Genomic DNA, 27,113 nt, shown 5'->3' with positions numbered 1-27,113 from the left:
CACCTCCCCCTCACACCTCCACCTCCCCCTCACACCTCCACCTCCCCCTCACACCTCCACCCTCCAACTCCCCCCTCACACCTCCACCCTCACACCTCCACCTCCCCTTGACAACTCCACCCTCCCCCTCACACCTCCACCTCCATACTCCACCTCATCCTCACACCTCCACCTCCCCCTCGCACCTCCACCTTCCCCTCACACCTCCACCTCCACCGTCACACTTCCCCCTCACACCTCAACCCTCACACCTCCATCCTCCACCTCTCCCTCACACCTCCCCCCTCCCCCCCTCACACCTCCGCCCTCTACCACCCCCCTCACACCTCCACCCTCCACCTCCACCACACCACCCTCACCCTTCGTTGTGCTCCCCTACAGGAAAACTCGTCCATCCTGAAGCAGCTGGTGTCGCTGCGCGGCCAGAAGAGCTCGCTGCTGGGCTTCAGTACGCACGCAGACTTTGTGCTGGAGATGAACATGGCCAAGTCCGGGCAGAAGGTGGCCGGCTTCCTTGGTGGGTGTCCTCAGGTCCCTGGTGGGTGGAGGAGGAGGAGGAGCCGTGTGGGTGAAGCTGACCTGAGGTGTGTTGGTTCCAGAGGACCTGGGCTGTAAGCTGAGGCCGCTGGGCGAGGAGGAACGGGCGGTGCTACTGCTGCTGAAGGAGAAGGAGTGTGAGAAGAGGGGGCTGGCCTTCGACGGACAGCTGCACGCCTGGGACACGCGCTACTACATGACCCAGGTGGGTCCGCCGCTGGGCTCCGGCTCGGGCTGCTTTGATCTGGCTCAGTCTGGTGTGTTCTGGTTTGATCTGGCTCAGTCTGGTGTGTTCTGGTTTGATCTGGCTCAGTCGGGTGTTATCTGGTTTGATCTGGCTCAGTCTGGTGTCATCTGGCTCAGTCCGGTGTTATCTGGTTTGATCTGGCTCCGTCGGGTCCTCAACTGGTAGACACTGATTAAATTAGTAGACGTGGTGGTGCAGGTGGAGGAGCTGACGGAGTACATGTTGTTGTGGTGGGGGTGCAGGTGGAGGAGCTGCACTACGCGGTGGACCAGAACAAGCTGAAGGAGTACTTCCCGATGGAGGTGGTGACGGAGGGCCTGCTGGCCATCTACCAGGAGCTGCTGGGGCTCTCCTTCCAGCTGGTGGCTGGCGCCCCCGTCTGGCACCCCGACGTCACCCTCTACTCCGTCACTGACCGCGCCTCCTCCGCCCTGGTGGGCCAGTTCTACCTGGACCTCTTCCCCAGGTGAGGTTCTGGTTCTACCATTCAGACCAGGGTGATAAAGGAAGACCTGCTCTGTCCCACGGCCCAGTAGAGACTAGTGAGAGGAGTGATCCAGAGGAGTGATAGAGAGGAGTGATGGAGAGGAGTGATGGTGAGGAGTGATGGTGAGGAGTGATGGTGAGGAGTGATGGAGAGGAGTGATGGTGAGGAGTGATGGTGAGGAGTGATGGTGAGGAGTGATGGTGAGGAGTGATGGTGAGGAGTGATGGAGAGGAGTGATGGAGAGGAGTGATGGAGAGGAGTGATGGAGAGGAGTGATGGTGAGGAGTGATGGTGAGGAGTGATGGTGAGGAGTGATGGAGAGGAGTGATGGTGAGGAGTGATGGTGAGGAGTGATGGAGAGGAGTGATGGAGAGGAGTGATGGAGAGGAGTGATGGAGAGGAGTGATGGTGAGGAGTGATGGTGAGGAGTGATGGTGAGGAGTGATGGAGAGGAGTGATGGAGAGGAGTGATGGTGAGGAGTGATGGTGAGGAGTGATGGTGAGGAGTGATGGAGAGGAGTGATGGAGAGGAGTGATGGAGAGGAGTGATGGAGAGGAGTGATGGAGAGGAGTGATGGAGAGGAGTGATGGAGAGGAGTGATGGAGAGGAGTGATGGTGAGGAGTGATGGAGAGGAGTGATGGAGAGGAGTGATGGAGAGGAGTGATGGTGAGGAGTGATGGAGAGGAGTGATGGAGAGGAGTGATGGAGAGGAGTGATGGAGAGGAGTGATGGTGAGGAGTGATGGAGAGGAGTGATGGAGAGGAGTGATGGTGAGGAGTGATGGAGAGGAGTGAGGAGTGATGGTGAGGAGTGATGGAGAGGAGTGAGGAGTGATGGTGAGGAGTGATGGAGAGGAGTGAGGAGTGATGGTGAGGAGTGATGGTGAGGAGTGATGGAGAGGAGTGAGGAGTGATGGAGAGGAGTGATGGAGAGGAGTGATGGAGAGGAGTGAGGAGTGATGGTGAGGAGTGATGGTGAGGAGTGATGGAGAGGAGTGATGGTGAGGAGTGATCCTGATGCTCTGAGGAGTGATCCTGATGCTCTGAGGAGTGATCCTGATGCTCTGAGGAGTGATCCTGATGTTCTGGTCCGGCCTCAGGGAGGGGAAGTACGGCCACGCCGCGTGCTTCGGCCTGCAGCCCGGCTGCCTGCTCCCGGACGGATCGCGGCAGATGTCGGTGGCGGCCATGGTGGCCAACTTCAGCAAGCCCACTGCGTCAGGGCCCAGCCTGCTGCAGCACGACGAGGTCGAGACCTACTTCCACGAGTTCGGACACGTCATGCACCAGCTCTGTGCTCAGGTACAGATCCCCTGTCCACTCACCCTCTCCCCACAGCGCTTCCTGTCTCACTCACCCCAGGGGCGGGGCTCTGACGGCTGTGATGTCACTTCCTCAGGCGGACTACGCCATGTTCAGCGGGACCCACGTGGAGCGGGACTTCGTGGAGGCGCCGTCCCAGATGCTTGAGAACTGGGTGTGGGAGGCGGAGCCTCTGAGGAGGATGTCGCGCCACTACAAGACAGGAAGTCCAATCCCTGACGTTCTATTGGACAAACTCATCAAGTCCCGCCTCGCCAACACCGGTCTGTCACCTCTTACCTGTCTCACTCATATTCCCTGTCTCACTTCTCTTACCTGTCTCACTCCTCTTACCTGTCTCACTCCTCTTACCTGTCTCACTCCTCTTACCTGTCTCACTCCTCCACAGGTATGATTAACCTGAGGCAGATCGTGCTGGCCAAGGTGGACCAGGCCCTCCACACCCGGCCTGGCCTGGAGCCTGCAGACGAGTACAGCCGCCTGTCGGCTGAGATCCTGGGGGTCCCTGCCTCGCCAGGTCTGTCTCACCCTCTCACCCTCTGGCACCAGCACTCATATTCACACTCACTCACTCACTAACTCACTCACTCACTCACAGCGTCTCACTCCGCTGTCTGTCTCACCCTCACTGACCCATCAGTTGTGTGATCAAGTAGATGATGTTAAAAGTGGTTTGGCCGTCCTCTGACCTGTGGTTGACCTGTGGTTGACCTGTGACCTCTAGGGACCAACATGCCGGCGACCTTCGGCCACCTGGCCGGGGGCTATGACGCCCAGTATTACGGCTACCTGTGGAGCGAGGTCTTCTCCATGGACATGTTCTACAGCCGCTTCAAACAGGAGGGCGTCATGGAGCCCAAGGTACTGATACATGGAGCAATAAATGGATCAATATATGAAGTATTAAATCAACACACTACAGGTACACTAATTTACAATATATTTATATTCTATTTCTAGGTGGGTATGGACTACAGGAAGTGTATTCTGCAGCCTGGCGGCTCATTGGACGCCTCAGAGATGCTCCGGAAGTTTTTGGGGCGTGAACCAAAACCGGAAGCCTTCCTGCTGAGTAAAGGGCTAGGCCCCGCCCCCTGCCCCTGCTGACCAATTACAGCCCGCTAAGGAGGAAATGACTCGCTGTAGAAAATACAATGTCTTGGTGAAAAATATCAATAAATAAATGAGTGCACCTTGAGTCTGTGTGTTTGTGTAGGTAGGTAGATAAGGGCTTACATTCTTTTTCGACAAATGTAACCAACAAACCACTAAACCTAACCCTAACCAACAAACCACTAAACCTAACCCTAAACCACTAAACCTAACCCTAACCAACAAACCACTAAACCTAACCCCAACCAACAAACCACTAAACCTAACCCTAACCAACAAACCACTAAACCTAACCCTAACCAACAAACCACTAAACCTAACCCTAACCAACAAACCACTAAACCTAACCCTAACCAACAAACTACTAACCCTTACCAACAAACCACTAAACCTAACCCTAACCAACAAACCACTAAACCTAACCAACAAACCACTAAACCTAACCCTAACCAACAAACCACTATACCTAACCCTAACCAACAAACCACTAACCATAACCAACAAACCACTAAACCTAACCCTAACCAACAAACCACTAAACCTAACCCTAACCAACAAACCACTAAACCTAACCAACAAACCACTAAACCTAACCCTGACACACACCGTCAGGAGACACCAGACACACACCGTCAGGAGACACCAGACACCGTCAGGAGACACCAGACACACACCGTCAGGAGACACCAGACACACACCGTCAGGAGACACCAGACACCGTCAGGAGACACCAGACACACACCGTCAGGAGACACCAGACACACACCGTCAGGAGACACCAGACACCGTCAGGAGACACCAGACTCACACCGTCAGGAGGCACCAGACACACACCGTCAGGAGACACCAGACACACACCGTCAGGAGACACCAGACGCACACCGTCAGGAGACACCAGACACCGTCACAGGAGACACCAGACACACACCGTCAGGAGACACCAGACACACCGTCAGGAGGCACCAGACACACACCGTCAGGAGACACCAGACACACACCGTCAGGAGACACCAGACACACTGAGAAAACACAAAAATAATTATTCATGATAATGTGATAGAAAACATGTAGCTAACCCAGTACCTCAACTTAACCATATCTAACTGATTACCTACACTTATTATCTCTCACCTAGTACCTTAACTAACCAGCTGTAACCTAGAAAGAGTTCAGAATGCGTCCACTAGTCTCCATTAGAACAGAGCTCGCCCCCTGGTGGAGACGGCTGAACAGGACGCTCCCCGCCGAGCAGGGGAGCCCACTGGGTGGGGGGGCTCCACCCGCGGGCCTCCACCCGCGGGCCTCCACCCGCGGGCCTCCACCCGCGGGCCTCCACCCGCGGGCCAGCTGGGAGGACCTCAGGCTGTGTTGCAGCAGCAGAGTGGCAGAGCTCTCCAGCTCCTCCAGGAACAACAACTCAACTCGTTAAGGAAACCCAGATGTGTCCCTCCCCAGAGGTCTGCGGGCGGCTCCTTGTTTACCAGCTGCTCCCTGCTCCGCCCGCCTCCACCCGGCCCTTCATAGTGACACCGTCACCAGGGAGCAGGTGGATCACCTGTGCCCCAAGGAGGAGGAGCTTGGTCTAGCCGCGCGCCGCTCACTCCTGCTGTCTCAGAGCTTCACTTAACAGATGATTAGTAGAGCAGACAACCTCCTTAAGAGCACATCCTAAAGACCAGAGCACCTCCTAAAGGCTTAGAGCACCTCCTAAAGACCAGTGCACCTCCTAAAGGCTTAGAGCACCTCCTAAAGACCAGTGCACCTCCTAAAGGCTTAGAGCACCTCCTAAAGACCAGTGCACCTCCTAAAGACCAGAGCACCTCCTATAGACCAGAGCACCTCCTAAAGACCAGCGCACCTCCTAAAGACCAGCGCACCTCCTAAAGATCAGAGCACCTCCTAAAGACCAGAGCACCTCCTAAAGACCAGAGCACCTCCTAAAGACCAGGGCACCTCCTTAAGCACCTTGAGGAGGTGGTTGAGGACTCGGGTAGGAGGCAGAGGAGGATGGATAAGATGAGTCTGGACCAGGAGATGTTGGATGTCCTGAGGGGCAGAGCCACCGGGAGGCAGACCCCCTCCAACATGGTGCGAGTCTTCATCTCCTCCACCTTCAGCGGTAAGCAAAGAACTAGTTCACACCTAGTAGAGGAATACACCTTCACCCCCGATAGGAGCAGTGTCCTGTCCTCTAGATACCAGCAGTGTCCTGTCCTCTAGATACCAGCAGTGTCCTGTCCTCTAGATACCAGCCGTGTCCTCTAGATACCAGCAGTGTCCTCTAGCTACCAGCAGTGTCCTGTCCTCTAGATACCAGCAGTGTCCTGTCCTCTAGATACCAGCAGTGTCCTCTAGGTACCAGCAGTGTCCTCTAGGTACCAGCAGTGTCCTCTAGATACCAGCAGTGTCCTGTCCTCTAGATACCAACAGTGTCCTCTAGATACCAGCAGTGTCCTGTCCTCTAGATACCAGCAGTGTCCTGTCCTCTAGATACCAGCAGTGTCCTCTAGATACCAGCAGTGTCCTGTCCTCTAGATACCAGCATTGTCCTGTCCTCTAGATACCAGCATTGTCCTGTCCTCTAGATACCAGCAGTGTCCTCTAGATACCAGCAGTGTCCTGTCCTCTAGATACCAGCAGTGTCCTGTCCTCTAGATACCAGCAGTGTCCTGTCCTCTAGATACCAGCAGTGAGAGGCGTGTCTTTCTGGAGAAGGCGTTTCCAGAAGTCAGGAGTTTCTGCAGCAGTCTGGGGCTGGTCTTCCAGGTGGGTCTCCCTCACTGAACCCCACTGAACCCTAACCCTACTGAACCCTACTGAACCCTAACCCTACTGAACCCCACTGAACCCTAACCCTACTGAACCCTACTGAACCCTAACCCTACTGAACCCCAGTGAACCCTACTGAACCCTAACCCTACTGAACCCTGAACCCGACTGAACCCTACTGTTGGAGCCATTTAGAGGTCTTTTGTGTTGAATATTTTTAAGTAAATATATTTTGAGTCTAAGGCTAATAGTATTAGTTATGAATTATAAAGTGTACGAAATATTGATCAAACATTCATTCATATGTATATTTATGCATTTGGTGATGACGTGGTGATTAGTCCGTTGTGTCACCTGGGGAAGTAGGTGTGTCACGCTCTACCGGGAGCCTATTGGAGGCCCTCACATAGGGCAGGCTAATTACTGTAGTGCGGGTTTGGAAGGCAGAGAGCCAACAGTTTTCTGACCGCATTAGTTTGCATTATTATCGTATTAGTCGCATTATCGCATTATTTCGTATTATTGGACGCATTTTGACAGATTATTTTACATTGAAAAGCACTTTTTGTACAATACGAAGAACCCTGATTTGGCCGCAAACAGTTAGGCTACATTGTTTGGAGTTTTTATGTTTAGTTATTTCCTGGAAAGTCCACCGGAGTTATTGCTTAATAAATGAATCAACACCAAGTTAAACAATCTCTGTGCGTGCTTCCCAAGAAATGTGTGTCGGACTACCTCTGCCTCAGGAATACATAGGATACACTTCACCTACTGAAGTAGGGTTCAGGGAGCCCTAACCCTCTCATAGTGAGAGCCCTCACCCTCTCATAGTGAGAGCCCTCACCCTCTCATAGTGAGAGCCCTCACCCTCTCATAGTCAGAGCCCTCACCCTCTCATAGTGAGAGCCCTCACCCTTTCATAGTCAGAGCCCTCACCCTCTCATAGTGAGAGCCCTCACCCTCTCATAGTCAGAGCCCTCACCCTCTCATAGTGAGAGCCCTCACCCTCTCATAGTGAGAGCCCTCACCCTTTCATAGTCAGAGCCCTCACCCTCTCATAGTGAGAGCCCTCACCCTCTCATGGTGAGAACCTGTGTGTGTGTGTGTGTGTGTGTGTGTGTGTGTGTGTGTGTGTGTGTGTGTGTGTGTGTGTGTGTGTGTGTGTGTGTGTGTGTGTGTGTGTGTGTGTGTGTGTGTGTGTGTGCAGGCGGTGGACCTGCGCTGGGGGCTGCGGGGTCCCAGCGGGGGGGATCACCGGGAGGCGGAGCTCGCCCTGAAGGAGATGGAGACGTGTGAGAGGACCTCGCTGGGACCCACCTTCATAGTGAGACCCTCACCCTCTCATAGGACACCTCACCCTCTCATAGGACACCTCACCCTCTCATAGGACACCTCACCCTCTCATATGACACCTCACCCTCTCATATGACACCTCACCCTCTCATAGGACCCCTCACCCTCTCATATGACACCTCACCCTCTCATAGGACACCTCACCCTCTCATATGACACCTCACCCTCTCATAGGACACCTCACAAACTCATAGGACACCTCACCCTCTCATATGACACCTCACCCTCTCATAGGACACCTCACCCTCTCACAGGACACCCTCACCCTCTCATAGATCACCCTCACCCTCTCATAGATCACCCTCACCCTCTCATAGATCACCCTCACCCTCTCATAGATCACCCTCACCCTCTCATAGATCACCCTCACCCTCTCATAGGACACCTCACCCTCTCATAGGACACCTCACCCTCTCATAGGACACCTCACCCTCTCATAGGACACCTCACCCTCTCATATGACACCTCACCCTCTCATAGGACACCTCACCCTCTCACAGGACACCCCACCCTCTCATAGATCACCCTCACCCTCTCATAGATCACCCTCACCCTCTCATATATCACCCTCACCCTCTCATAGATCACCCTCACCCTCTCATTAGACAACCTCACCCTCTCACAGGACACCCTCACCCTCTCATAGATCACCCTCAACCTCTCTTAGGACACCTCACCCTCTCATAGGACAACCTCCCCCTCTCATGTGTGTGGCCCCTCCCCCTCTCATGTGCTTGGCCCCTCCCCCTCTCATGTTTGTGGCCCCTCCCCCTCTCAAGTGTTTGGCCCCTCCCCCTCTCATGTGCTTGGCCCCTCCCCCTCTGATGTGCTTGGCCCCTCCCCCTCTGATGTGCTTTGCCCCTCCCCCTCTCATGTGTGTGGCCCCTTCCCCTCTCATGTGTGTGGCCCCTCCCCCTCTCATGTGTGTGGCCCCTCCCCCTCATGTGTGTGGCCCCTCCCCCTCCCAGGCCCTGCTGGGCTCCCAGTACGGGGAGCGGCCGTTGCCCCGCCTCCTCCCAGAGCCTCTCTTTGAGGTCCTGGAGGCGGGGCTGACCCCCGACGACCTCCAGCTCCTCGGCCAATGGTTCCTCAGGGACACCAACGCCGTCCCGCCCACCTACGTCCTCCAGCCTATCAGGAGCCACCTCCCCTCCTACGGGGGGCCGGGGGCGGAGCGGGAGGCTAGCTCCGCCTCCTGGCGCTCTACCGAGGCGAGGCTACAGACGGCGCTCCGCCGCGCAGCCTCCGAGGCCCAGGTCAAAGGTCAGCTCACCGCAGAGCAGGCCCACCGCTTCTACCAATCAGGTGACAGCACGAACGCACGCACGCACGCAAGCACAAGCACACACACAAAATGCGTCTCTGAGCCGGCATGTGTTCATGTGTTCAGCCCCCGAGGCTGAGATGACTGCAGGCCTGCTGGGGAGCGGAGCCCAGAGCCAGGGGGGCGGAGCCCAGAGCCAGGGGGGCGGAGCCCAGAGCCAGGGGGGCGGAGCCCAGAGCCAGGGGGGCGGAGCCCAGAGGGACGCCCTGCTCTTCATCAGAGATGCCCCGCGGCCGGCGGCGAGGGAGGGGCCTAAGCGCGGCCTGGCCCGCCTCCTGGCGGCGGCGGCGGCGGCGGAGGGCGGACTGGACCCAGAGGCCCGGGCGCTGCTCCTCGACCTGAAGGCCCGGCTGGCGGCCGCGGGCCCCCGGGGGCCCCCGGCGCTGCACCGCCACAGCCTGGAGCTCAGCGGGGGGGCGGTGGACCCCCGGCGCCGCGACCACGCCGCCTACCTGGAGGCGCTCTGCGGCCAGCTGGTGGCCCACATGAAGGGCCGCGTCACCAGGCTCCTGGAGGAGCAGGGGGCCCCCGGGGGCCGGGGGAGCTGGGGCCGGCCCGACCCGGGGGGAGAGCGCTCCCGGCTCCTGGAGGAGGTCAGCCGCCACGCCCTGGAGGGGCTCTGGCGCTCCCAGGAGCTGTGCGGGCGGGAGGGGCTGCTGGGCCGGCTGAGCCTGGCCCTGTGGGAGGCCTCGGCCGGCCCCCACGGGCCCCTGGTCCTGCACGGGGCCCCGGGGGCCGGCAAGACCACCCTGCTGTGCCGGCTGGCCCGGGAGCTGCTGGGCGTGCTGGGGCCCGGCGCCGTGGTGGCCCTGCGGTTCCTGGCCCCCAGCAGGGGGGCCCGGCCCGACGTCGGGGCCCTCCTCCACAGCCTGGCCCTGCAGGTGAGCCTGGCCTTCGACCTGCCCCCCCCCGGCCCGCCGGGCCCCCAGGCGGAGCGGCTGCGGTCCTTCCAGGCCCTGCTGGCGGCGGCGTCCCGGCGGGGGGAGTCCCTGGTGCTGATCCTGGACGGCGTGGACCTCCTCTCTGCCGAGGACCTCCACTGGCTGCCGGCCGCCGTCCCGCCCAACGTCCACCTGCTGCTCTCCGCCGCCAGCGCCGCCCCGGTCCTGGGGGCCCTGCGGGACCGGCTGGGGGCCGGGGCCCTGGTGCCGGTGGACGGGCTGACCCTGGAGGAGGGCCGGGAGGTGGTGCGACGCGCCCTGAGCTCCGCCCGCAGGACGCTGACGGAGGAGCAGAGGGAGGTGGTGCTGAGCAGCTTCCAGAAGACGGGCAGCCCGCTGCACCTGCGGCTGATCCTCTGGGAGGCGCTGCGCTGGACCTCCTACACCCCCCCCGCCGCGCTGAGGCTGGGGGCCGACCTGCAGGACATGATGGCCCTCATCCTGCTGTCCCTGGAGGACCGGCACGGCCGGCAGCTGGTGGCCTCCACGCTGGGATACATCGCCCTCAGCAGGTCGTCACTAACCCTGACCCTGAACCTGACCCCGACCCTGACCCTGACCCTGACCCCCACCCTGACCCTGACCCCGACCCCCACCCTGACCCTGACCCCGACCCTGACCCTGACCCCGACCCCGACCCCCACCCTGACCCTGACCCCCACCCTGACCCTGACCCCGACCCTGACCCCCACCCTGACCCTGACCCCGACCCTGACCCCCACCCTGACCCCCACCCTGACCCCCACCCTGACTCCGACCCTGACCCTGACCCCCTCCCTGACCCCGACCCCGACCCTGACCCCCACCCTGACCCCCACCCTGACCCTGACCCCGACCCTGACCCCCACCCTGACCCTGACCCTGACCCCCACCCGGACCCTGACCCCCACCCTGACCCCCACCCTGACCCTGACCCTGACCCCCACCCTGACCCTGACCCCCACCCTGACCCCGACCCTGACCCCCACCCTGACCCTGACCCTGACCCCGACCCCGACCCTGACCCCGACCCTGACCCCGACCCTGACCCCCACCCTGACCCCGACCCCGACCCTGACCCCCACCCTGACCCTGACCCCGACCCTGACCCTGACCCCGACCCTGACCCCGACCCCGACCCCGACCCTGGTTCTCCTGGTCTTGCTGGTTCTACTGATCTCTTGGTACTACAGTACTGGTCCACTGGTCCTCAGGTGCGGGCTGCTGGAGGCGGAGCTGTGTGACCTGCTGTCCCTGGACGATGAGGTCCTCTCGGAGGTGTACCGCCCCGCCCCCCCTGAGCGGCCCTCCCCCCTGCGCCTCCCCCCCCTGCTGTGGGCCGGCCTGCGCCTGGACCTGGGCCCCCTGCTGCTGGAGGGCTGGGCCCAGGGCCTGGTGCTGCTGGACTTCAGATACCAGTAACACAACTCACCAACCAGCCCATGACTAACCTCACTCACCATCCCTAACTAACTCATTACTAACCTATCCTAACTAATTATTACTGTGTGTGTGTGTGTGTGTGTGTGTGTGTGTGTGTGTGTGTGTGTGTGTGTGTGTGTGTGTGTGTGTGTGTGTGTGTGTGTGTGTGTGTGTGTGTGTGTGTGTGTGTGTGTGTGCAGACAGCTTTGTGAGGCGGTCCGTGAGCGTTACCTAGGGGACCAGAGGAGGAACAGGATGTTGTCAGAGTACTTCCTGGGTCTGTGGAGCGGCAAACTGAAGCCTCTGGCCCTCCCCCCCCGCACCCTACTGCTGAGTGACAGGAAGGTACTACTACAGTACTACTACTACAGTACTACTACTACACACATACACGTACACACACGGCCTAGGCCAGTGAGAAGAGTGGCGAGCGACTGTCGGCCTACATTAAACTCATCATCAGCCTACGTTCTCCCTTTCAGGTCCGAACAGGCTATTCTCATTACTAGAGTTTACTCCCTGGTGCCGACCCCCCCCCCCCCCCCCCCATTAATCCAGGCTTGGGACCGGCACCTAGTTGAGCTGGCATGCCCCCTTAAGTGGCTTGGTTAGGCACATACACACTAGTGAACCAGATCTGTAATATAGGCCAATAGGAGGCTAGTCCAACAAAAATACTTAACAAATTAGTTTTAAGAGATCAGAAGTTCCAAGAAAGTATGGATATGGAAAAATTACAAACAAGCAGATTACAAGGCCTGGCTGGGGCATGATATAAGCCTTACCTGCTGTATTATAAAATGTTGGTAGTTTGAGTTTGAGGAAAAGTCAAAATACCATTTTGCAACCTTACATGAACACACAGCTACCCTTACCTATCCATCATGGATGTATTTGTTTAAATACGAAAAGCAACAACATAGATTAACAAAAAAATCTCAAATCTATTCATTTTAAAGATTGTTTTAGGGATTTCATAAAGATTAAATGTTTCTATGCTTTGACTCCCAGCATGATGAAACAGTAAACCTAAATCACGGGCATCTCGACCAGCATGTCTTTAACTTTAAGGTCCGTTGTGCCGAGCGGTTTGAGTAACGTGAATCTAAGCAATGGATCCTCACGTCGTTGTTGGGGGGGCCTTTAAGTGTGGGAGGGGCCCCCTGTGGCACGGTGGAGGGCCCGGGCCCAGGGGCAGCGGCCCTGTTGGCTCCGCCCATAGCCCCGCCCATAGCTCCGCCCATAGCCCCGCCCATAGCCCCGCCTCACATTACTGAAGGCTGAAGCCTCTGCCAGTACTACTACTGCTATAGCACTACTACTAGTACGGTACTACTACTACAGTGCTACTACTACTACAGTACTACTACTATAGTACTACTACTATAGTACTACTACTACAGTACTACTACTAGTACTCGCACCCCCTCTGATGACCCACCCTGGATGATCACCTCTGGCCAACCTCTCATCAGCTCCCTCTCTGACTTCACCCCAGTAACAGAACAGACCGTCTCAGAACTCATCCGCAAAGCCAAAACCACCACCTGTCAGCTCGATCCTCTTCCCACCTCCCTTGTCAAAGCATGTCTTCCGTCCATCTCCCCCATCATCACCAACATAATTAACTCCTCCCTCACTACTGGTACCGTACCCCCCACTCTCAAGCTGGCTGCCATCACTCCCATCCTGAAAAAACCTGGTGCTGACCCAACTGACCTTAACCATTACAGGCCCATCTCCAATCTCCCTTTCATCTCCAAAACACAAAGGGTGGTTGCCGCACAACTACAGTCCCACCTCGACACAAACAATCTCCACGAACCGTTCCAATCTGGCTTCCGTCCAAAACACAGCACTGAAACAGCCCTAGTCAAAACCACCAACGACCTCCTCCTTGCAGCCGACTCTGGATTACTCACCATTCTCATCCTCCTCGATCTCAGCGCAGCATTCGACACCATCTCCCACCCTCTGCTCCTGGACCGCCTGGCTGGCATTGGGATCACTGGTGCTGCACTCTCCTGGTTTACATCCTACCTCACCGGCCGTCAACAATTTGTTCAACTAAGCAACCACAAGTCTGGCTGTTCAGGTGTCTCACTGGGTGTCCCCCAGGGGTCAGTCTTGGGTCCACTCCTGTTCACCACTTACCTCCTCCCGCTGGGCACACTCCTCCGTCACCATGGGGTCCATTTTCACTGCTATGCTGACGACACACAGGTCTACATCTCCACCAAACCCACCGCTGCCATCCCCCCCACCTCCCTCATCACGTGCCTGGAAGAGATCCGGAGCTGGTTGAGCAGGAACTTCCTGAAACTCAATGGAAACAAGACTGAGGCCCTGCTCATCGGATCCAAATCCACCCTCACTAAATCACAACACACCCCAGCTCCACTCATAATCATCGATGGATTCCCAGTACCCTTCTCCTCCAAAGTCAAGAGCCTCGGCGTCATCCTGGACAACACCCTCTCATTCGCACCCCATATTCACAACATCACCCGGACTGCATTCTTCCACCTCTGCAACATCGCCAGACTCCGCCCATCACTGACCCAATCCAGCACTGAAATCCTAGTTCACTCATTTGTCACATCACGCATAGATTACTGCAACGCCCTCCTCACCGGACTCCCCACCAAACTCATCAACAGACTGCAGATCATTCAGAACTCAGCCGCCCGGATCATCACCCGCACCAAATCATCTGACCACATCACCCCTGTCCTCATCCAACTTCACTGGCTCCCAGTACACTACCGCATCCAATACAAAACCCTACTCCTCACCTACAAAGCTCTCCACAACCTAGCCCCCAGTTACCTCTGCGACCTCCTCCAAGAATACACTCCCTCCCGCTCCCTCCGCTCAACCTCTGCTGGACTACTATGTATCCCCACATCACGACTCACTACAATGGGTGCCCGGTCATTCAGCTGTTCAGCACCCAGGCTCTGGAACTCCCTCCCCCCACACATAAAACAGTCAGACACCATTACAACCTTCAAGTCACAACTCAAAACTCACCTGTTCAAACTCGCACACGACGTCTAACTGATCACTGTTTTGATTGTTTGTTTGTTTTGTTTTGTCTTGTTTTTGTTTTATTTATTTTTTTATTTATTATGTTTATTTATTTCTTTAACGATTTATGATGACTATATGCTCTGTAAGGTGACCTTGGGTGTCTTGAAAGGCGCCTCTAAATTAAATGTATTATTATTATTATTATTCCTACAGTACTACTGCTATAGCACTACTACTAGTACAGTACTACTGCTATAGTACTACTACTACTACTACAGTACTACTACTATAGTCATACTACTACTACAGTACTACTACTATAGTCATACTACTACTACTACTACAGTACTACTACTATAGTCCTACTACTACTACAGTACTACTGCTATAGTACTACTACTACAGTACTACTACTATAGTCCTACTACTACAGTACTACTACTACTACTACTACAGTACTACTACTACTACAGTACTACTACTATAGTACTACTACTACAGTACTACTACTATAGTCCTACTACTACTACAGTACTACTGCTATAGTACTACTACTACTACAGTACTACTGCTATAGTACTACTACTACTACTACTACAGTACTACTGCTATAGTACTACTACTACTACTACTACAGTACTACTACTATAGTCCTACTACTACTACTACAGTACTACTGCTATAGTACTACTACTACTACTACTACAGTACTACTACTATAGTCCTACTACTACAGTACTACTACTACTACTACAGTACTACTACTATAGTCCTACTACTACTACTACAGTACTACTGCTATAGTACTACTACTACTACTACTACAGTACTACTACAATAGTAATACTACTACAGTCCTACTACAGTAGTACTACTACTACAGAATTAATACAGTACTACTACTACTACAGTACTACTATAGTGCTACTACAGTACTACTACTACTACTACTACAGTACTGCTCTACAGTACTACTACAGCAGTACTGCTACTACAGTCCTACTACTATGGTACTACTACTACAGTACTATTACTATAGTGCTACTACTATAGTAATAGTACAACAGTACTACTACTATAGAACTACTACCAAACTACTACTACCTTACTACTACTATAGTAGTACTACATACTATATTACCACCTTACTGCCATTCCTCTGCTAAAGTACTACTATTACTGCAGTACTAATGAGATCAAATCAGTGCTTGTTTACTACAGAGCTAACAGAGTACTGCCCATGCACTAGGCTACCTCATACAGCAGTACTAACCTTGGCTGGTACTCCAATAGAACTAAGGGACTGGTACCCTAGTACTGGTACCAAGTACTTGTACCAGTACTAGGTACTTAGTACTGGGACCTAGTACAGGGACCTAGTACAGCAGGACTATAGTACTAACCAGTACTAGCAGTGCTCCATGGCAGTATGTGATTGGTTGGTCTGTTCCAGGTCCCGCCCCAACCGCTGTGGTTTGCTCCAGGATTGGCTAATATGAGGAAGCTTCAGGAGCTGCCCTATCAGCTGCTCCATGCTGGATTGTGGGAGGAGTTACAGCAAGAGGTCATTGGTATGACACATCCGTCGTGTACCGTCTAACCCCTACCTGCTCCTTAATGACCTGTCTCTGTACTGTCTAACCCCTACCTGCTCCTTAATGACCTGTCTCTGTACTGTCTAACCCCTACCTGCTCCTTAATGACATGTCTCTGTACTGTCTAACCCCTACCTGCTCCTTAATGACCTGTCTCTGTACTGTCTAACCCCTACCTGCTCCTTAATGACCTGTCTCTGTACTGTCTAACCCCTACCTGCTCCTTAATGACCTGTCTCTGTACTGTCTAACCCCTACCTGCTCCTTAATGACCTGTCTCTGTACTGTCTAACCCCTACCTGCTCCTTAATGACCAGTCTCTGTACTGTCTAACCCCTACCTGCTCCATAATGACCTGTCTCTGTACTGTCTAACCCCTACCTGCTCCTTAATGACCTGTCTCTGTACTGTCTAACCCCTACCTGCTCCTTAATGACCTGTCTCTGTACTGTCTAACCCCTACCTGCTCCTTAATGACCTGTCTCTGTACTGTCTAACCCCTACCTGCTCCTTAATGACCTGTCTGTACTGTCTAACCCCTACCTGCTCCTTAATGACCTGTCTGTACTGTCTAACCCCTACCTGCTCCTTAATGACCTGTCTGTACTGTCTAACCCCTACCTGCTCCTGAATGACCTGCCTGTACTGTCTAACCCCTACCTGCTCCTTAATGACCTGTCTCTGTACTGTCTAACCCCTACCTGCTCCTTAATGACCTGTCTGTACTGTCTAACCCCTACCTGCTCCTTAATGACCTGTCTGTACTGTCTAACCCCTACCTGCTCCTGAATGACCTGCCTGTACTGTCTAACCCCTACCTGTCTCTGTACTGTCTAACCCCTACCCCTCTCTGTACTGTCTAACCCCTGTATCAGGTAATGCAGACTGGCTCTACTGTAAGAGCAGGCTGTGTGGGATAGACAGTGTGATTGAGGATCTCCGGATGTGTGCTGACCTCATGAGCTGTACCCAGAGTGCACTGCTTCACGACACCCTACTGCTCCTCAAACCCGAAGCGGATCGGCTGGGCGGTCACATGGGTCAGTACGACCAATCAGATCACTGCTAATGTCACATTGGTCAGTACGACCAATCAGAGCACATCTAATGTCACATGGGTCAGTACGACCAATCAGATCACTGCTAATGTCACATTGGTCAGTACGACCAATCAGATCACAGCTAATGTCACATTGGTCAGTACGACCAATCAGAGCACAGCTAATGTCACATGGGTCAGTACGACCAATCAGAGCACAGCTAATGTCACATGGGTCAGTACGACCAATCAGAGCACAGCTAATGTCACATGGGTCAGTAGGACCAATCAGAACCCAGCTGACGTAGAGCAGCGTACTGATTGGTGCCGTCCGTCCACTCCCAGACAGAGCTCGGTTCTTCTCTGAGCTGGTGGGCCGCCTCCTCTCCCTGGGCACCGCCTTCCCGTCTCTGATTGGCCGGTTGGTGGGTCAGTGTGAGGCGTGGCTCCTGTCCTGTGAGGAGCCCGTCCTGGTGCCCAAGAGCTCCTTCCTCACGGCCCCCGGGGGCCCGCTGAGACACAGCTTCACCGGGGGCCGCACAGGTGGGCGCTCTACCGCTGGTCTCTCTCTCTACCGCCGGTCTCTCTCTCTACCGCTGGTCTCTCTCTCTACCGCCGGTCTCTCTCTCTACCGCCGGTCTCTCTCTCTACCGCCGGTCTCACTCTCTACCGCCGGTCTCTCTCTCTACCGCCGGTCTCTCTCTCTACCGCCGGTCTCTCTCTCTACCGCCGGTCTCTCTCCCTACCGCCGGTCTACCGCCGGTCTCTCTCTCTACCGCCGGTCTCTCTCTCTACCGCCGGTCTCTCTCTCTACCGCCGGTCTCTCTCTCTACCGCCGGTCTCTCTCTCTACCGCCGGTCTCACTCTCTACCGCCGGTCTCTCTCTCTACCGCCGGTCTCACTCTCTACCGCCGGTCTCTCTCTCTACCGCCGGTCTCTCTCTCTACCGCCGGTCTCTCTCTCTACCATCGGTCTCTCTCTCTACCGCCGGTCTCTCTCTCTACCGCCGGTTCTCTCTCTCTACCGCCGGTCTCTCTCTCTACCGCCGGTCTCTCTCTCTACCGCCGGTCTCACTCTCTACCGCCGGTCTTTGAGTAACTGGTGTCCCTGTGTGTGTGTGTGTGTGTGTGTGTGTGTGTGTGTGTGTGTGTGTGTGTGTGTGTGTGTGTGTGTGTGTGTGTGTGTGTGTGTGTGTGTGTGTGTGTGTGTGTGTGTGTGTCTGCAGTGCTGTGTGTGTGTGTGTGTGGGGACCTCCTGGCCTCCGGTTCAGACGACGGCTCTGTGTTGATCTGGAGGCTCTCAGCCCTCAGCCTGCTGCACCTCCTCACACACACAGGTAGGCCTCTCACAGGTCCTCACACACACAGGTAGGCCTCTCACAGGTCCTCACACACACAGGTAGGCCTCTCACAGGTCCTCACACACACAGGTAGGCCTCTCACAGGTCCTCACACACACAGGTAGGCCTCTCACAGGTCCTCACACACACAGGTAGGCCTCTCACAGGTCCTCACACACACAGGTAGGCCTCTCACAGGTCCTCACACACACAGGTAGGCCTCTCACAGGTCCTCACACACACAGGTAGGCCTCTCACAGGTCCTCACACACACAGGTAGGCCTCTCACAGGTCCTCACACACACAGGTAGGCCTCTCAGAGGTCCTCACACATACAGGTAGGCCTCTCGCAGGTTCTCACCCAGTCAGGTTGAGTTATAATAACATGTTACTTGGCTGTGTCTGGGGGAGTTATAATAACATGTTACTAGGCTGTGTCTGGGGGAGGTAATAACATGTTATCAGGCTGTGTCTGGGGGAGGTAATAACATGTTATCAGGCTGTGTCTGGGGGAGGTAATAACATGTTATCAGGCTGTGTCTGGGGGAGTTATAATAACATGTTATCAGGCTGTGTCTGGGGGAGTTATAATAACATGTTATCAGGCTGTGTCTGGGGGAGGTAATAACATGTTATCAGGCTGTGTCTGGGGGAGTTATAATAACATGTTATCAGGCTGTGTCTGGGGGAGTTATAATAACATGTTACTAGGCTGTGTCTGGGGGAGGTAATAACATGTTATCAGGCTGTGTCTGGGGGAGGTAATAACATGTTATCAGGCTGTGTCTGGGGGAGGTAATAACATGTTATCAGGCTGTGTCTGGGGGAGTTATAATAACATGTTATCAGGCTGTGTCTGGGGGAGGTAATAACATGTTATCAGGCTGTGTCTGGGGGAGGTAATAACATGTTATCAGGCTGTGTCTGGGGGAGTTATAATAACATGTTATCAGGCTGTGTCTGGGGGAGGTAATAACATGTTATCAGGCTGTGTCTGGGGGAGGTAATAACATGTTATCAGGCTGTGTCTGGGGGAGTTATAATAACATGTTATCAGGCTGTGTCTGGGGGGGGTAATAACATGTTATCAGGCTGTGTCTGGGGGAGGTAATAACATGTTATCAGGCTGTGTCTGGGGGAGTTATAATAACATGTTATCAGGCTGTGTCTGGGGGGGGTAATAACATGTTATCAGGCTGTGTCTGGGGGAGTTATAATAACATGTTATCAGGCTGTGTCTGGGGGGGGTAATAACATGTTATCAGGCTGTGTCTGGGGGAGGTAATAACATGTTATCAGGCTGTGTCTGGGGGAGGTAATAACATGTTATCAGGCTGTGTCTGGGGGAGTTATAATAACATGTTATCAGGCTGTGTCTGGGGGAGTTATAATAACATGTTATCAGGCTGTGTCTGGGGGAGGTAATAACAGGTGACTGGGTGTGTACTTCTACAGCTGCTGTCCTGACCATTAAACTGATTGACAGCGGAACCGACTGTCTTTCATTGGCTGCTGACGGTTCTCTCAGGAGGTGGAGCCTGTTGTCCGGGAAACAAGTGTACTGTGTCCAATCAGCGATGGACCCTGACTCCGCCCCCGCCTCCCTCCACCTATCACAGCAGACCGACCAGATCTTCATTTACACCAAGACTCAAGTAGATAAACCTGTGGTCATGTTATAGTAACAGCGTGCTGGCTGGGTTGGGTTCTAGGTGGTTCTAGGGTCCCGGTCTAGGGTTCTAGGTGGTTCTAGGGTCCCGGTCTAGGTCTAAGTGGGTTCTCTGGTCCTTGTCTTAGTAGGTTCTGGTCCTGGTCCTGGTCTAGGGTTCTAAGTGGGTTCTCTGATCCTGGTCCTGGTCTCACTGTGGTCCTGGTCCTGGTCTAGGGTTCTAAGTGGGTTCTCTGATCCTGGTCCTGGTCCTGGTCTCACTGTGGTCCTGGTCCGGGTCTAGGTGAGGTCCTGGTCCTGGTCTCACTGTGGTCCTGGTCCGGGTCTAGGTCTAGGTGAGGTCCTGGTCCTGGTCTAGGGTTCTAAGTGGGTTCTCTGATCCTGGTCCTGGTCTCACTGTGGTCCTGGTCCCGGTCTAGGTGAGGTCCTGGTCCTGGTCTCACTGTGGTCCTGGTCCGGGTCTAGGTGAGGTCCTGGTCCTGGTCTCACTGTGGTTCTGGTCCCGGTCTAGGTGAGGTCCTGGGCGCTGGGCTCCATGGCCCCGCTGCTGAACCTGTCCACCAGAGGGTCGGAGGTCCTGGGGCTCCTGGGGGCCGATGTGGTGACGCGGACCGGAGCCGGGGCCGTCCACATCGCCCAACAGGACCAAGGGTCACCGGGGGGCCAGGGGTCACCGGGGGGCCAGGGGTCACCGGGGGGCCAGGGGTCACCGGGGGGCCAGGGGTCACCGGGGGGCCAGGGGTCACCAGAGGTCCTGAGGTCGCTGATGCTGCCCAGACTGGGTCGGGTTCTCCTCCTGACCGAGGACGGCCTCCTGCAGCAGGTGGGGCTGGAGGACGGGCTGTAGAGGGTCTGTGCAGTCTGACACGCTGTGTGTGGTGTATCTAAGACCCTCCGGTGTCTCTCAGGTCTCCAGGAGTGGCCGACGGACTGAGACTCCATTTCCCATGATGCCTTGCTCTCTGTTCATGGCCACAGAGGATGAGAGGCTGCTGTTAGCAGGTGAGTGTCCTGTTCTTTAGTGTCCTGAAGCGCTGACTGGGGGGTCTACTGTAGTAGTACTGTACTGTAGTAGTACTGCAGTAGTACTGTGTAGTACTGTACAGTAATAGTACTGCAGTATTACTGTGTAGTACTGTCTTCTCCAGGATGTGAGAAAAGCCTGCTGGTGTTCAGCCTCCACGAGGAGGCCCAGCTCCACCAGGAGGCCCAGCTCCACCAGGAGGCCCAGCTCCACCATGAGGCCCAGGTCCTCAGCGCTTGTGTCTCCAGGGAATCTACACTGTTGGCCTCAGGCTCTGAAGACCACATCATCAGAGTGAGGACCCCCCCCCCCCTCTCTCTCTGTTTCTCTCTCTCTTTGTGCCTCTCTCTCTCTCTCTCTCTCTCTCTCTCTCTCTCTCTCTCTCTCTCTCTCTCTCTCTCTCTCTCTCTCTCTCTGCCTCTCTCTCTCTCTCTCTCTCTCTCTCTCTCTCTCTCTCTCTCTCTCTCTCTCTCCCTCTCTATCTCTCCCTAACATGTGTATTACATGTATATTATCATGTGTTTGAACATGTGTATAAACTTGTGTATCAATATGTGTGTTAACGTGTCTATTAACAGGTTATTAACATGTTATTAAAATGTGTATTAACGTGTTTATTAACATGTGTATCAACATGTATATTAACATGTGTATCACATTGTGTATTGACATGTTATTACCATTTGTACTAACGTGTTTATTAACATGTGTATTAACATGTGTATCACATTGTGTATTGACATGTTGTTAACATGTTATTAACGTGTGTATTAACATGTTGTTAACATGTGTATTAATTCAATTCAATTCAATTTTATTTATATAGCCCTTAATCACCATTACAGTCTCAAAGGGCTTAACAGGCCAAATATTCATGACATCCCCCTTTACCCAAGCTCCCAAACGGGCAAGAAAAAACTCCCTTGAAATCAGCAAGGAAGACATCTTGAGTCATATTAACGTGTTTATTAACATGAGTATCAACAATTGTATTAACATGTGTATCAACATGTTATTAACATGTGCATCAACATGTTTATTAACATGTGTATCAACAAGTTATTCACATGTGTATTAACGTGTTTATTAACGTGTGTATCGACATGTTATTAACATGTGTATTAACGTGTTTATTAACATGTGTATTAACTAGAGCTGTCAAGCGATTAAAATATTTAATCGTGATTAATCGCATTAATGTCATAGTTAACTCACGATTAATCGCAAATTATTTTTCTATGCTAAATATCCCTTGATTTTTTTGTCCCATAATTCTTCTCATTTTAATTTTCTTATCAACATGGTGAGGTGTATCGGCTTGCCTTGTGCAAATGATTTTCTATTGATAACAACATTGGCATATACTGATCAAAACAGGACGATACAAAAAAATAGCCTATAGTGCAATTAAACGACTGCTTTGAACAAATGTCATTTGAACATAGCAGTCAGGCTACTGCTTCTTTGTTTTGAGCCAAAAAAAAACAACTTTTTTTATAAAATAATTGCGTTAATCGTGCGATATTTTTTTTAACGCCGTTAAATTTGGTTTGCGTCAACGCCGTTAATAAAGCGTTTAACTGACAGCTCTAGTATTAACGTGTTTATTAACATGTGTATGAACATGTTATTAACATGTTATTAATGTGTGTATTAACATGTTATTAACATGTTATCAACGTGTTTATTAACATGTGTATTAACGTGTGTATTAACATGTGTATCAACATGTTATTAACATGTGTATTAACGTGTTTATTAACATGTGTATTAACGTGTTTATTAACATGTGTATTAACGTGTTTATTAACATGTGTATTAACGTGTTTATTAACATGTGTATTGACGTGTTTATTAACATGTGTATCAACATGTTATTAACATGTTATTAATGCGTGTATTAACGTGTCCTCTGTAGGTGTGGGGCCTACCCTCCGGGGCCCTGCTGCAGCGCCTCCAGGGGTCCGAGGAGCCGGTCTCCTGGCTCTCCTTCCTCTCAGACGGGGGTCTGGTGTCCTGGTCCCGGGGGGACCAGAGGGTGGTCCTGTGGAGCCTGGACTCAGACCCCCGGACCAGACCCCCCGAGCGCCTCCCCCCCGGCTGCACCCTGCTGGGCCTCGCCAAGGACTGCAGCCGCGCCTACTGGGTCCACCCGGACCACCGCACCCAGGTGGTCTGCTGGGACGCCGTCCACGGTGGGTCCACTAGTCCGGGCTGGTCTGTACTGGTCTGGTCCTGGTCCTGGTCCTGGTCCTGGTCCTGGTTTGGTCTGCTCTAGTCTAGTCTGGTCTGGTCTGGTCTGGTTTGGTGTCTAATGTGGTCTGGGTAGTCCAGTAGTCTAGTAGCCTGGTGAGGGTCCCTGACCTCTGACCTCTGGTGAGGATCAGCAGACCCCTGGTAAGGCCCTCTGACCCCTGACCCCTGGTGAGGTCCCCTGACCCCTGGTGAGGTCCCCTGACCCCTGGTGAGGTCCCCTGACCCCTGACCTCTGTGCAGGGGGGATGTCAGACACCCTGGCGGTGTCGGCGGAGGTGGTCTGTCTGGAGCTGGCCCACAACAAGAAGCTGCTGTTCTGCGGCCTGAAGACCGGGACCGTCCTGATCTACCCCCTAGACCGGCCCCAGGAGACCCTGTGCCTCCCGCCCCCCGAGAGCCTCCCCCGGGTCCAGGCCCTGGCACTGGACCCGGGGGAGCGCCAACTGGCCGCCGCCTACGAGGGCTCGCTGGCGCTGTTCGAGGTCACCACCCGGGACGGGGCCCCGTCCGTGGAGGGCCCGGTCCGGACCCTGATCCTGGACCTGCTGCAGGCCCCCGTCTCCTGCGCCGCCCTGCTGGCCGACGGGAGGCTGCTGTACGGGACGGCAGGGGGGGAGCTCAGCCTCTGGGCCTCCGGCGCCCCCCGAGGCCCCGCCCCCCAAGGCCCCTACCCGCGAGGCCCCGCCCCCCTGGAGGCTGCGCCTGGCCCCGCCCCCCTGGAGGCTGCGCCTGGCCCCGCCCCCCTGGAGGCTGCTCCTGGCCCCATCACCTGCGTCCGGGCCGGTAACTCGGGGCTCCACGCCCTAGTGGCCTCGGGGGGCGGGGCCTCGGGGGGCGGGGCCTCGGGCCGGCTAACCCTGTGGTCGCTCAGCCCCCCGACGCTGGACCACACCATGGAGTACATCTCGCAGGTCAGTTAGCATGTAAGCGTTAACATGTAGTTAACATGTAGGAGTTAACATGTAGATAACATGTAAGGGTTAACATGAGGGGTTAATATGTAGAGTTACCATGTAGGAGTTCACATGAGGGGTTACCATTGGCGGTTACCAATGGGGGGGTTAACATGAGGGGTTAACTTGAGGGGATAACACGAGGGGTTGACGTGTAGTTAACATCTAGGAGTTAACATATAGGGGTTACCATGAGGGTTAACATGTAGGGGTTAACATGTAGTTAACATGAGGGTTACCATGAGGGTTAACATGTAGTTAACATGTAGGGGTTAACATGAGGGGTCAACATGTAGGGGTTAACATGAGGGGTTAACATGTAGGGGTTACCATGAGGGTTACATGTAGTTAACATGTAGGGGTTAACATGAGGGGTTACCATGGGGGTTAACATGTAGGGGTTAACATGAGGGGTTACCATGAGGGTTAACATGTAGGGATTAACATGTAGTTAACATGAAGGAGTTAACATGTAGGGGTTACCATGAGTGTTAACATGTAGTAAACATGTTAACTAACATCTCATTGGTGTGTGGGCAGGAGGCGGCCGATGTTCGGGTTCTGTGTGCAGCCTTCTCAGAGAGCGACCAACTTGTGTTCACCGGCTCTCTGGACCGAACCATCAAAGTGTGGGACGTCGCTACAGGTACCATCCTCACACGCTACATCATGCTACGACTGCTACATCATGCTACGACTGCTACATCATGCTACGACTGCTACATCATGCTACGACTGCTACATCATGCTACGACTGCTACATCATGCTACGACTGCTACATCATGATACCAACAGGCTACATTAAGCTTCCCAAACACAACATCAAGCTACGGCCGACTGACATGCTAAGTGCTCATGTGCTAATGCTTGAAGCAGACTGCAGCCTGACCCCCCCCCCCCCCCAGGCCGGCTGCTGTTCCTCCAGCGCGTCGACCATGCCCCCGTCTCCATGCTGACCTACAGGAACGGCTTCGTGGCGCTGGGCCAGCGGGGGGCGGTCCTAAGGGAGGTGTTCCGCTGCCCCGCGGCGCTGGGCCAGGACCACGCCCCCCTGAGGAGCGTCCGGGCTCAGTGCCGCCTCACGTCCCGGGAGAAGGCCCCGCCCCCCCGCCGGCAGACCCCCGCGCTGGACTTCGACTACAACCCCGCCCAGCTGAACTTTAACCTCCTGGGCATGGGCCTGCCCTCCTCCACCACCTGCGTGGTAACGTAGAACCCAGGACCTCAGGGGAACCTCCACCCCAGAACCCCTCCCCAGAACCCCTCCTCAGAACCCCACCCCAGAACCCCTCCTCAGAACCCCTCCTCAGAACCCCTCCCCAGAACCCCTCCTCAGAACCCCACCCCAGAACCCCTCCTCAGAACCCCTCCTCAGAACCCCACCCCAGAACCCCTCCTCAGAACCCCTCCCCAGAACCCCTCCTCAGAACCCCTCCTCAGAACCCCTCCTCAGAACCCCACCCCAGAACCCCTCCTCAGAACCCCTCCTCAGAACCCCTCCTCAGAACCCCACCCCAGAACCCCTCCTCAGAACCCCTCCTCAGAACCCCACCCCAGAACCCCTCCTCAGAACCCCTCCCCAGAACCCCTCCTCAGAACCCCTCCTCAGAACCCCTCCTCAGAACCCCTCCTCAGAACCCCTCCTCAGAACCCCTCCTCAGAACCCCTTCATGACTACGATTCCGACCCAGACTCTGAGGAGGCTCAGGGTGCTCTGTTAAGCTCAGGGTGCTCTGAGGAAGCTCAGGGTGCTCTGTTAGGCTCAGGGTGCTCTGAGGAGGCTCATGGTGAGGCTCAGGGTGCTCTGTTAGGCTCAGGGTGCTCTGAGGAGGCTCAGGGTGCTCTGAAGAGGCTCAGGGTTAGGCTCTTCCTGCAGGTCTCTGACTCATGCTGGGGTCGTAGCATTAGCATTAGCATTATGTCTAGAATTATTGTTATTGATTGTAGTTTGACTGACAGCTGGAGCTCTGGAGAGTATCTCTCAGCTAGAACACGATGTACGATAGAACGTACAGAGAGGACATAAGTATGGGAGGATTACTCTGTACCATATACCAAGGGTAAGGCCGGACTTTAGCTTTAAGTCAGACTATCAACAGTCATATAATAATTATGATATGTATCACTAGATATATAATATAATGACACAATTATAGAATTCCTTTTGAATTTGAACAAAAATGTTATACCGGTGTCCTGTAATCCTGTAAACTTGTGTGGCATGACACGGAAACATAAAACATCATTCATATGACCCTAACCCTAACCCTAACCCTAACACTGTTTAGAGATGAAGATACCATCGTTAGCATTAAAGACCTTAATGCTGCTGGCTACTCTTTCTGCTAATGGTCTAGGTCCTGGGCCCTGGTCCTGGTCTAGGTCCTGGTCCTGGTCCTGGTCCTGTTCTGGGTCCTGGTCCTGGTCTAGGCCCTGGCCCTGGTCCTGGTCTAGGTCCTGGCCCTGGCCCTGGTCCTGGTCCTGGTCCAGGTCCTGGTCCTGGTCTGGGTCCTGGTCCTGGTCCTGGTCTAGGCCCTGGTCCTGGTCCTCTATCCTTCCTGTCAGGAGTTCCTCCTCTCAGGCTTCAGTCTATATATATACATAAATCTATATTATATATATCGTATATATATATAATATATGATATATAATATTATACATACATTATATAGTATATAATATATAATGTAAATAATATAACATGT

At 54.2% G+C, this 27,113-nt stretch overlaps 2 protein-coding genes across 4 annotated transcripts in view; both read left to right on the top strand.

Moving 5' to 3' along the window:
* The window catches only part of thop1 (thimet oligopeptidase 1), a 7,782-nt gene extending 3,989 nt beyond the window's left edge, over nt 1-3,793 (top strand). For all 3 annotated transcript variants that reach the window (XM_060066774.1, XM_060066773.1, XM_060066775.1), the window contains exons 7-14: nt 382-517; nt 600-742; nt 1,027-1,250; nt 2,373-2,574; nt 2,672-2,858; nt 2,984-3,112; nt 3,320-3,456; nt 3,556-3,793. In XM_060066774.1, coding sequence (XP_059922757.1) covers nt 382-517; nt 600-742; nt 1,027-1,250; nt 2,373-2,574; nt 2,672-2,858; nt 2,984-3,112; nt 3,320-3,456; nt 3,556-3,702 — 1,305 coding nt within the window. In that variant the 3' untranslated portion in view covers nt 3,703-3,793. The remainder of the gene's footprint in view (nt 1-381; nt 518-599; nt 743-1,026; nt 1,251-2,372; nt 2,575-2,671; nt 2,859-2,983; nt 3,113-3,319; nt 3,457-3,555) is intronic.
* Nucleotides 3,794-8,705: 4,912 nt separating this feature from the next.
* nwd1 (NACHT and WD repeat domain containing 1) lies at nt 8,706-25,741 on the top strand. The gene is made up of 18 exons (XM_060067395.1): nt 8,706-8,711; nt 8,802-9,231; nt 9,266-10,610; nt 11,292-11,495; nt 11,700-11,844; nt 15,986-16,103; nt 17,003-17,167; nt 17,512-17,709; nt 18,392-18,502; nt 19,961-20,160; nt 20,686-20,997; nt 21,083-21,176; nt 21,323-21,492; nt 23,117-23,393; nt 23,695-24,149; nt 24,204-24,365; nt 24,948-25,053; nt 25,314-25,741. Exons 1-18 carry the CDS (start codon nt 8,706-8,708, stop codon nt 25,619-25,621), a joined length of 4,806 nt encoding a protein of 1,601 aa, XP_059923378.1. The 3' UTR covers nt 25,622-25,741.
* The last annotated feature ends 1,372 nt before the right edge of the window (nt 25,742-27,113 follow it).

Source organism: Gadus macrocephalus, chromosome 12 (genome assembly GCF_031168955.1).
Source record: "Gadus macrocephalus chromosome 12, ASM3116895v1".
In the NCBI taxonomy this organism is placed as follows: Eukaryota; Metazoa; Chordata; class Actinopteri; order Gadiformes; family Gadidae; genus Gadus; species Gadus macrocephalus.
Note: the sequence above shows the minus strand (reverse complement) of the source record. Positions and strands in the feature narration are given on the sequence as shown.

Excerpts from the sequence above, each read along its gene's own strand:
- nwd1 (XM_060067395.1), top strand. Across the intron at positions 10,611-11,291 it reads GGATACATCGCCCTCAGCAG|GTGCGGGCTGCTGGAGGCGG; the intron begins GTCGTCACTAAC and ends ACTGGTCCTCAG. Across the intron at positions 16,104-17,002 it reads GTTACAGCAAGAGGTCATTG|GTAATGCAGACTGGCTCTAC; the intron begins GTATGACACATC and ends CCCCTGTATCAG.